The 12,181-nt window shown below is 38.9% G+C and overlaps 1 protein-coding gene across 1 annotated transcript in view; it reads left to right on the top strand.

Moving 5' to 3' along the window:
- Positions 1–12,181, top strand: part of Gpc5 (glypican 5) — a 265,521-nt gene that overhangs the window by 194,631 nt on the left and 58,709 nt on the right. Inside the window, exon 4 of the mRNA XM_051195748.1 lies at positions 10,164–10,858. Coding sequence (XP_051051705.1) covers positions 10,164–10,858 — 695 coding nt within the window. The remainder of the gene's footprint in view (positions 1–10,163; positions 10,859–12,181) is intronic.

The raw sequence follows: 12,181 nt of genomic DNA, 5'->3' as shown, positions 1-12,181 counted from the left end.
AGATGCTGGTTCAAAAACTACCCTTTTTGCCACAAATACTATTTTATTCCTTCAGAAAAAGCAAGTTACAGTGATTCAGATTTGTGATTTAGTAAGCTTACTAAATTAAGTAACTTTTTTAAGATCGAACAAATGACTTTGTAATTTCAAGGAAATAGACTCACTGCATGTATTGCTAATGATAGTTTTATTCAGTTGTCAGTTTATCATTGTAGTGAAACAGCCATATGACTAACATATAGAGGAAAGATTTATTATGGATTTTAGATTGAGTAGTACAAGTAGTACAAGTCATTGGCCTCATGTTTTTGGGCTGAAGGAAAGTTATACCTCATGGTGGAAATCGATGTCTTAGCAAAACTGGCTACCGCATTATCTATGACTCCCAAGTGTGTGGGGTGTGATGCAGCTACAACCCCACAATGGCTTTCCCCAAAATCCCTTTCCCCGAAGATGACATGAAGGCCAAGCTGGGAATCAGCATGTGTGTATGTGTATGAGGGTTTTACCAGAATACAGGTATGTGCAGTGTGTGGTTGCAGTGCCCACAGAGCCCTGAAGAGGGCGCTGAATTCCTGGACCTGGAGTTATGGACAGTTGTGAGCCATCATGTGGGTGATAAGAACCAAACCTTGGTCCTTTGCTAGAGCTGCAGGAGCTTTTCACTGGCAAGTCAGTTACCCAACTCTGGAAAACAGTTCTTTTATACATGTTACCTTTGGGAAGAATTTATCCAAACCATGGTAATAACAGTTCAATTTTAAGATACACTTGAAAATTTAGAAAAAATATTTATTTCATGAGAATGACTTTATAATACTTTCAATGTGGCAAACTGTGTCAGCCTTAGAGAAATTTGCATAACCTGTGTACCAAGATTTTTCAAATGTCAGTACATGGCAGATTTTTATCATGAATAAAAGAACAATTTATACAGCAAAAAAAAGGCATTTTAATTAACTGAGTAAAGAAATCCCATTCCTAGACTTTAATATTCCAACTAACCTTGGAAAAACATCTAATAACCTTGTTTTGATGTAATGTAAAATATTGTTAACAACAGTCTTAATGTTAAATATATGTGTGATGTTGAATTTATTTTTCATATTGGTCAAGCAAAACTACCTTCTGTTAGAGATTACATCAGCCCTCTCCCATTAAGCCAGACATTACTGGAATGTACAATGATGTAGAACAATGACACTCTTCTCACTAAAGTTTTCTGTTTGGAAATGTAGAAATTTTTCTTTATAAAATAAGTAATCTATTATCGTTTGAGTTTGCCATGCTCACCGCTCCCTCCAGGATCATTTGAACTTTTATAAGGCCTGGTTTAGGTGTTACAGTAGATCTCAAAAAGCTGGCCATTGATGGCTACCAGCTGCTCCTTTTGTTTATTTATTTTTTCTGTCTCCTGTAGTGTTAAAAGTCTCTGACACAGGCTTTTGCTACCATAAACTCTACCCACATCTTCTCCTCCTCCTTCCTTAAGTTGTTCAGTATGCATTTTGTTGATAGAGACTAAAAAATAACTGCTTATTTTTCTAATGCAATTATATATTTAGTTCCCTTGCTAGCTTGAATAAATATTGAAGTCACAAGCACTCACACACCACACACAGGGGGATGGGGGACTTAGGTTTTACACTCAACTTGGCACAACATAGATTCACCTGGAAAGATCCTCACTGAGGAATTATCTAGATTGGATTAGCTTCTGGGCTTATCTGTGAGGGACTGTTAAAACTGTTAGGTGACACATTCTATAGTAGATGCATCTGTTTCTCTCTGCTCTTGACTGTGGATTGGGTATGACTAGTTTCTTGAATTCATACCTTAATTCCCCTCCGATGATGTGCTGTAACCTTGTATTGTAAGCCAACAGACAAACAACCAAAACTAAAAAACTAAAACAAAGCAACAGCAACAAAAACAAACAATTACAATAACATAAAGTTGCTTTTGGTCAGGGTATTTTTTTTACCATAGAATAATTATGAATTAGAAATATATACATACTATGTATACATACTGATAGGAATACATATGTACATACCCATACATCTCACTGGGACAAAACGACTTCAGGCTTCTTGATAAATTCTCATAAACATAAGAAGTCCTGAGAGAAAGAGAAAACTCAGAAATGTTGTGCTACATCTATAGTTGTAGAAGTCAGCAATGTGTAGTGCCATTTGATATTATAAATGATGTTTGTCTTGGTTACTTTTCTGGTGCTGTGATGAGACACCATGACCAAGGCAACTTATTGAGAAAAGAATCTGTTATGGGCTCAATGTGTCAGACAGTTGAGTCCATTACCAATGGCCCCAGGCAGACAGGCATAGTGCTAAAGCAATTGCTTACATCGTGATCCCCAAGCATGAGGCAAGGAGGGTAACGCACTGGAGATGGTGTAAGTCTTTTGAACTCTCCAAGTCTGCCCCCAGTGGCATACCATTTCCAATAACAACACATCTCTTCATCTTCTCCAGTCATTCAAACCACCACAGTCACTCAGTGGGAAGGGGAACTGTATGTAAGTCTGCTGAACTCAGACTGATCTCCCAAACCTACGCATTTGCGGAAGGATGGACCCAGCTGTCCAAGTTGCTCTGTGATTTCCACATGCGCGATGTGGCATGTCTCCCACTCGCTTTATGAACACGCACCCAGGCTATGATAAACATGGCACTTTTAATGGTGGTGCTATATTTTAAAGAGGATGATATATTTCCAAGACTACTGCTTCTAAATGTTGGCTAAGGGAACGAATGAATGTTTCATGACTACAGAATGTAGTAAGATTGTTGGCTCCAGATTTAACAGCTAGAGGAAGTAGGGGACTCTGAGTTTTTGAGAAGTAGCTATCACATTTGGTAATAAAGGCTGCCAGAATTCTCTTGCACCAATTCCATGGTTGAACACGTGACCAGATTCCCTTTCTATTCACATCTCTTGGCAACACGCCCAGCTATGAAATGTCATATATTTGGATTTCCCACGAACGTACAGGATCACTTCTTTTAGCTTCTTCAAATAATTTCCATCTTGATTCCCATCTCTACAGCTCAGTCATCAGTTTATCCCTGGAGGAGACATAGGAAGATTGACCCTTCTCAAAAAAGCAAAATCCCTGGCTGTGGATTCCCATCCAGTGCCTGCCTTGCTTCTCTGATTCCTCAGGAAGAGCTTGCTCAAAGTGTCTGCACGGGGCCTCAGTTTCTGCTCCTCTTCCCTTCTTGGCTTCATTCTTCCGGGGCAGCCCTTACAGGGGCCATCCTCTTCAGCTCAGTAGCCATCTGTTGGCCCTCCTCATCTCAAGTGACTTGGTGGCATTTGATATGAGAAATGGAAGAATAATTTCCATCCCTTGACCCCAGGGATTCTCTCCTTTCTAGATTTTTTTGTTTGTTTGTTTTGTTTTGATTTTTACTTCATAGACTTCTATTTCTACTTTCTAGTAGTTTATATATTTTCTTGATCTATTTTTTACCTGTCCAGTGCCAAGACTTTTCTCTCTTCACTACCCAAATTTGTACACACAGCTTCAACTTCTCCCTTCAAACTTTCATTTCCCCCCCCCTCAGTATATATCAGCAAACTTCGTTCCAAATTTTGATAGGCATTTCAATCTTAACCTTGATTTTCTGACTTTGACATTGTCTGGCCTACCTTTGTAACTAGTGCCAACTTGAATCCAACTGATCAGGTCTGGTCTCCAGAACGTGTGTTCTTCTGCCTCTCTCTTAAACTTCTCAAAACAGTAGCAAACCCTTGCTGCTCTGTACCCCATCCCCTCAAGGGTGGGCCAACGTATGGCTGTGTATCACCCAGACTTCCATCATCTTTAATTGAGCTCCCTGCTTTCTCTTGCCTTGTCTCTAGTGGTCTATACCTCACCCACTTACTACTGCGATCCATTAAATCACAAACCATGCATTTGGCTCTTCAGTAGAAAGGTCTCCTGGAGCCTCACATTGCTCACCTATGGCCTTGTCCTATAGGCTTTGGGGCACTCTGTCATCTGCCTCCTGTCTGTTGGTTCAACGCGTTCTCCCCCTTTCCTTTCAGGGTACCAATCACATTGACTTAATTATCTATGTGATGGTGATGGGTTTCTGCCTGTGCCATAACTTTGTGTCCCAGGTCCTCTGATCTTGCCAGGTTTTTAATCTTCCTATACTTGATGCCCCCAATGCTACTTTCTTAGAAAAAATTTTCTTGTTCTTTTTGTATAAGATAACCATACAGCACAGAATCGTTTTTGTCTAAATTCATTTGCATAAACATATCCTTAAATTTGTTACATGAATAAATGTTATGTCTAGATTTGATGCACTTGGTAAATTCAGAAAGTTTCCTACTGTGAATAGGTCCATGGTAAATTGACTTAGAGCTATTTCCTGTCACATTTGGGGTTTATTCTTTGGCTTTCCCTGTGATATTTGACATTAAGTTATTTCTTTGCATTTACATTTTTCTACTTTATAGATTCTAATATTTCCAACACATAAACATGCAGTGACTACTCAGTTCCAGCTTCAGTGTCTAGAACACATTCTAAAAGTAGTGGCTCAATGTATGAGTGCATGTCAAAAGATATCAGATTTTAATGTATTTGAGGAAACAGACAATGTGGCAGAGGAAGCCAAACATATAAGATCATATTATTTTCTCGTGATATCAGAAATTATGGTTTGTTAAAGTGGTATGTTTTATTTAATTAAGCAGAAGAGATCTATGTCCTAGCTTATGGAATTAACCAAAATTACAAATCAGAGGGAGGAGGAGGGCCCCCACTAAAGGTGTTGGTTTATTTGTTCCTTTAAAATACAGATTACATAATTAATAAGAAACAGTTTTGTGTAGCTGTTCCTTGTCTCTGTATTGTTTCATTGAATGCATTTTAAAAATACTAGAAAATTTTATTTAATATCTTCATTCTACGATGTCTGATGTGATTGTGTATACACACAGATAAACACAATGGTCATTTGGTCCCGATTTTACTATTATGCAAGTGCTTTATTGAGTTTATATTTTTTAACTAGGATCTATATTAACTTTGAGAACATAAATGAGCACAGCATGGTATTAGAAATAAGTGCAATGCCTTGTAATGGGAAAATTAACAAAGAGGTAAATAAAAGAAGAAAAGTTGAGAAAGCATTTTTCCATACAGTGCTTGTCTTGGTAGAGTAGATTAATGACCAATATGCTAATTCTTAGTGATGCAGATTAATATCCCAGTCACTGTTTACTTATACAGATGACTAATTTCTGAAGAATTATATTACAAATCACAATGCATAGCATTTAAATGTCATTAAATCAATATCGCAGAGAACATTTATTACACATTTTACTTTCCTGAAAAACTTGAGGAAATATGCAAATGGAAGAACAAATTCATCATAAACATTTCCAAGCTGGAAAAAATCAGTAATTGCTGTGCTTTTATGTAAGTTTGTATGACAACAGTGCACCTGTAGAGGTCTTTGGAAGATTAAAAGAAGAATTAAGTGTGGTTCTGAAAAAATCATTGGAAAGCATTATAAAGGTTGGAATAGTTAAAATTTATTTTAATATATGCCAGATAAAACTATTGAGAAATTATTCTTAAGTTCTATCCATCTGTTTATCAGGCACAAAAGAGCTTGGAAGTGACTGAGTAGTAATGAAAGTTTCGTTTCAGTTAATATACTCTGTGACTCAAGGACTCTCATGTGTAAATATGTTAAATCCTCTGAAAATACCTCTTCCACCCAAGTATACATGCTAAGCATCAGCTGATTGTATCCATGGCTGTTGAGGTTTTACCATTTTTCATGTTTTCATTGCTCTAGCTGGAGACATCTGTAGTATTACCTTGGAAATAACACTTAATATTTTGTGTTTTAGCATGTTCATAGGCTTAAAAAAAACCAAAATGTATTAAGACCCAGATATTGTCAGTTCATGTCATGTTGGAGAGGTTGTCAAAACTGTTGTTTCGTGATTGCTACCTAAAATCATAAAAGCCCCACGAAGATCACATTTCTCTTGCTGTCAAAAGCCACTCACATGTTTGTTAAATTTAATTTTTTATCAATGTCACCTGACTTTATTTTCAGTGTTTAATTTGAATTTAAATCCTTGATTTACATGTTAGCAATCATTTGCATGTATGATAACATACCCTTGACAGCAGTAGGCCTGGGAAACCTGAAGAGAAGTTTCTGTTCTTGTGTTTTAGCTTGCAGTTATCACAGAATGCTAATACCAATAATTGAAATAGATGCGCATGAACTCCATCCATTCGAATCCATGTTTCTGTGAGATTATGCACAAATGGTTTTATGATAAATGATTTTTCCCATAAGTCTAGGAGGAATTATATTTTCAATCAAATTGTAATTAAGTTGCTGCTTTTTCTTCTTTCTAGTACTTGACATTAAAAGGAAGCAAGACTTGATTTTGGCTTCCTAGGTTTCATCTGAAATCACCGGAAGGAGATGCCTGCTGATATACTCAATGGCAAGCATGAAGAGAGGAAGGGCTTGTTGTAGTTTGACCTCTACGTTTTAGTTACTTTTTATTTTTACTCTTTGCGGGCCCTCCACCCAGCTCTCAAATAAATTCATCTCTATTCTTATTTGTAAATGCCCAACCTTATCTTGGCTTGTTTATAGCCAGCTTTCCTTAAATTATCCCATCTATCTTTTGCCTCTGGGCTTTACCTTATCGAAAAACCTACTTCTAACATTACCTTTCTCTATGCTGTGTACCTTTCTTTCCTTCTTACTCATGGCTGGCTATGTAGCTAGGTGGGTGACCCCTGGAGCCCTCCTCTCCTACTCCTTTTCTTTATTTTGTTGCCCACGTGCTCCCTCCTCTCTGTTTTTCTCCTTCTATACATCCTCTCTACCCGCCATCCCTACCTACTTCTCTCTCCTGCCTAGCCATTGGCCGCTCAGCTCTTTCTTAGACCAAGCAGGTACTTTAGGCAGGCAAAGAAACACAGCTTCTCAGAGTTAAACAAATGTGACACAGAAGAATGTGACACATCTTTGCATCATTAAACACATGCTCCGCAGCATAAAAGAATGTAACACATCTTTAACTAATAGTCCACAACAGTATTCTTAAACAAATGTGAGCAAATGTTCATCTTTTTTGTTTTTTTTTTTTTTCACGGATCATTCCAATGCATAGCACCAGGATGGAAAGGTTCTTCTTTCCGTGTGGATTTTTTTCCCATGAAATAAAATTTTGTAATGTAACACACATCTTATTCTTCACAGTTAAGTCACTGTACAAACTTTTCAGCACCTAACCTACCTTGTGTTCAAACTGATGCTATGTACAAATTCTTTTGCACAGCAGTAAATGCTTTGTTACATGTCAATTACTTTCAAAGTTAAAATTTTTTCTAATAACCAGTGTCAGTTCTAAAAAGGAAAGTGTTATCTCCTATTGATAAAAACTATAATTTTGTAAAATCAAAGTTAATACACAGGAGTAATTTTTTATAACCTCACCTTGAGTTTACTCAATTTAAAAATAAAATGACAAAAATCATCGAATGGGTTAGTTTTTAAGTTGCTTGGTTTTGAGACAGGGTTTCCTGCATTACTCAGGGTGGCCTGAGTTAGAAAAGACCAATTTCATGGTCCTCCTCTCAGTTACTGGGGTTATAAGTAACAGCATGGTCATCTGAGGCTTTCTATCTTTATACACTTTTTGGTGTATTAAAATGTATAGAGAGTATAAGGCTAAAGTCACAAAATGTGCTCATCCCAATTGTTTTAACTATTGCATGTAACACATTTTAAATCGAAAGCAAATAAGTCCCCCTGTTGTGGTATATTGTAACATTGTGAAACACTAACACAAAAAGCCAACTTCAAAGCTCCAATTTGTTTAGACGTTTAGAAAATAGTAATCAAATTGAAGAAGAAGCACTCTAAAATAAAATACAGTCAGGATTATTTACTTTGTTTATAAATTTAGGTTTTAGTCGCACATGCAAGTGACAGTCAAAGTTAGTTTGTTGCCAGTAGCACAGGGTGAATTCAGTAAAGAAATACTATTTGGATGCACTGCACCATGATTTTCTGAAAAAATACATCCTCTTTAATGCTGCTCTCATAAAGTAAGTCAATATTGCAAAATGTACAGCTATGGATATTTACAGTAAACTCTGTTCAGTCTTAAGTCACTAGCTATAAAGGGATGATGTTAGAATTTGTAAAGAAACACTTTAGATTTTACCTTTGGCCATTAAGAACAATCACATAGCTGAACATCATTTAGAGTTGTCGGAAAAAGCGCAGGACCTTTGTATTGCTGGGGTCACCCCTGTTCTAACATCATTCAATGGAGAGTGCTGTGGCTCACGTCAGGTACCTGAACCCATTCATAGCACACCTTAAAATCCCTGTGTGGGAAGTGTGCAGGAATGCGTGTGCTATGAGGGTGCCTTTTCATCTAGCCTCATTTATCTTAAAAATCAATTAACTTGTAGTCATTTGTTAAATATAATTGCTTGTGACCTACGTCATAATTAATTAATTAAGCAACTGAGGAACGTGGGCAAACTTAGTTAGATGCTTTATTCTAGTCAAGCCCTGAGTTGAGTGTGGCTGGGACAACAGCGTCCTGGTTGGGATGCAGCTCGAGGGTTGGACTGTCCTCCTGGGATGCTTACTGATGCATTTTTCTACATCTGGCCGTGTGGGAATCCCATGAGCTGCGTGTTCAATGTAGATTGCTGGACTAAGGCAGACCTCTCAGTGGTCTTGCAGCCTGCCTTTGCTTTCACACAGACCAGTGGTTTGGCCATTTGGGGAACCGGGTACTAATGGCGGCTGGCAACCCACACTCATTCTCTCCCATGTTCACGAGTTGCTAGAATACACTTGGTAACTGTAGAGTCCTACCTCATTATCAATCTAGACTTTGTAGTCCTCTGTTTGAGGGAACTGGGAGGTGCAGTGACCTTTCCAAGCAGTTACCTTTGATTGCAGGGTACACGTACCCTCACTTTGCACACTGAGATCTGGAATGCAACACCAATCAGTTTCAGAGAAGTTTAGAAAAGACACAGTCACGATATGGTTCTGCCTTCTTAACAATCACTGCATGTATATTTGCTTTTCATGACCTCCTTTTGACGTTTTCCAGCACTGATCTGGTTACTGAATTATGACTGTGGTCTTTTACAACCTAATTAAAAATAACTATGAGGTTGTTGCTATGGGAGATAATTTTATTGAATATATTTTATAATTAATTATATATCGATATAGTCAAGTGTCATTAATTAGTCTAATTATGGAATGTAATTACTGGAATAGTCATGGTGGTTTATTGCTCTTTAATAGGTGGGAATTTCATGTGATCTCACAGATTACTCCAGCCCCTTCCTTTTGGAATATTCTCCCTCTCTTTGTGGATATATTAGATTTGGTTGGCTGGTTCTGGAGCATCAGCTACTTAGGTAGCAGATAGCATGCTCCACTGTTAGCCTTCTGAGGAACAGAGTAAGAATAACAAAGTGTAATGGATGAGACAGCTCCAGACTTCTGTCTTCAGGTAGCATCACTTATATTTCTCACTGCTACAAAGAATAAAATACCAAGGAAGCATGGTAGGGACATATTATAATTATCTGTAAGCTTGAAAAAGGCAAAACAGCCTGTGGATTTTCAGGATGTTCTTTCGGGACCTACCTGCTTTAGGAGGAACAAATATACAATCTACAAGCTTTCATTTTGAAAATGAAAGTAGTCTTAGGGAAAACTACGAGAATACAGTAGCCAGGAAATTAAGTATTAAATGTTGTCATGTTTATAAGTGTTGACTCCAGGATACGAAACAGAACAAACTTATCAGCCAGCAGCTGTCAAAACTACCCCTCTGTGTAACTAACTTTTGGTTTCTGTGCTTTTTAGCAGGCTTGGATATCAGGAAATGCATTTCTGGAAAGTGCATGCGGTGTGTGTATTGGCATTATCATGCAGTCATTCTCCTTGGGAAAAAATCAGTTTGGTAGACTGCACATCAGGGTTTATCTTGCGCTAGTTATACTTTATTAGAGTCATTTGCTGCACGTGGAAGATGGACAGACGTCTTGTCATGAGTACTAAGCCTTCTCCCTTACCTCCACTGTGTTACAGAGACCCTGGAAACCCTCATCCGCCAAGCAGAGAACTACACCAGTATCCTTTTCTGCAACACCTACCGGAACATGGCCTTGGAGGCTGCTGCTTCTATCCAGGAGTTTTTCACCGATGTAGGGCTCTATTTATTCGGTGCAGACGTTAATCCTGAAGAATTTGTAAACAGATTTTTTGACAGTCTTTTCCCTCTGGTCTACAACCATCTCATAAATCCTGGTGTGACTGACAGTTCTCCGCAATATTCAGAATGCATCCGAACGGCCCGCCAGGATGTTAGTCCATTTGGCAATATTCCCAAAAGAGTCATGGGGCAGATGGGGAGATCCCTGCTGCCCAGCCGCACATTTCTGCAGGCGCTTAATCTGGGCATTGAAGTCATCAATACTACGGACCATATGCACTTCTCCAAGGAGTGCAGTCGAGCCCTCCTGAGGATGCAGTATTGCCCACACTGCCAGAGCCTGATGCTCAGTAAACCCTGCATGGGGTACTGCCTCAATGTCGTCAGGGGTTGCCTGGCTCACATGGCGGAGCTTAACCCGCACTGGCATGCTTACATCCGGTCCCTGGAAGAGCTGTCAGACGCAATGCATGGGACCTATGACGTAGAGCACGTGCTCCTCAACTTCCACTTGCTCGTCAATGATGCGGTGCTGCAGGCGCACGTCAATGGGCAGAAGCTGCTGGACCAGGTGAGCCACTCATCCATGCTCCCCACCCGCAACAGCCAATTTTCCTAGAACGCAAAGAGTAGGCAGCGACACCCAACATCATGCGAGAATTATTGTCATATCCTTCACGTTTTTTTTATCGGCATAGTGAATTTATGTCCTAAGACAAATGGATAGACACGTTTGATTCCAAGTATCTCATTGCATCTATTTTACACCAAAAAATTGATTAGCTAGAATAACACCTTACCCATCGAGGAGACCGTTTCTTGAATGGTTTGGTGAGGCTGGAAGAGCTCACGTTTAAATCAAGAACGATTTTACACTTGTTCCCAAGTGTAAAATTAACTAGCAACACGGAAGGAGGTGGGGGCTTTGTCTCTGGATGGACCCTAACATCCTCGTTGCTCAGAAGACAGCACTGCAGGTATCTTCTGCGGCACTCCTTTTCAGAAGGCGTTATTTATGCAAACGGTCTATCTAGCACCTGTATATAGAAAGATGGGCTGCCCTTGACGGGCTGCTCTTGTAGCTTTAGAATGGGAAACTTTGCTTTTGTATCCGTGGAGTTAAGACTTGGTACCTCGGTGTGCATGAGCATTTCTCAGGGTTTTGGCAAAGTGATGGAGTGACAGTTTGTCAGAACCCTATCTGCACTCCCTCTTGTTTTATTTCTAGCAAAATAAGAGACTTTTGAGCAAAACCATCAAGCAAGGGATGCAAGAATTTTCTCTTTCTCCGGCTTCCCGTAGAGCTATTTAAAAATACTTTCAGGCTCCTTCAGTAAAGTGTCTCATGTTTCACAGAGTGAAGTAGGATGTGCTGTGAATGCTTCTCCTACATCATTTCTCCTGAAATAAAATGAATATTCTCCAGCACCAAGACAATCCATCTTCCCATCCTGACATTGATTTACTGACTTAACAAATATTCTCATCACGAGGTCTGAATGCCAGCTCTTCATCTCTGGTAGAATGTGGATGTGAAAAGTTTTGTTTTTTTTGTTTCCTCCCTGCCGATTTTGTGAGCAGCTTTGGTGTCTTTTGAAAATTAGAAACGGCGCCCTCTGGTGGCTGTGTCATCAGTATGTGGTATTCACTGGATGGCCCCATCCACTAAACACCTTTATTTTTCCATTTTACAATTAATGTTAAAAACAACGGGTTTAATTTTTCATTATTATATTTTCGTGTGTGTGTATGTGTGGGTATGTATGTGTATATGTGTGTGTGTGAATGTGTGTGTGTGGTGTATGAGTGTGTGTGTGTGGTGTGTGTGGTATGTATGTGTGTGTATGTGTGTGGGTGTGTGAGTATATGTGTCTGTGTGTATATGTATGTGTGT

Source organism: Phodopus roborovskii, unplaced genomic scaffold (genome assembly GCF_943737965.1).
Source record: "Phodopus roborovskii unplaced genomic scaffold, PHOROB, whole genome shotgun sequence".
NCBI lineage: Eukaryota > Metazoa > Chordata > Mammalia > Rodentia > Cricetidae > Phodopus > Phodopus roborovskii.
The sequence above is the reverse complement of the archived record's forward strand: the minus strand, read 5'-3'. Positions and strand labels throughout refer to the sequence as shown.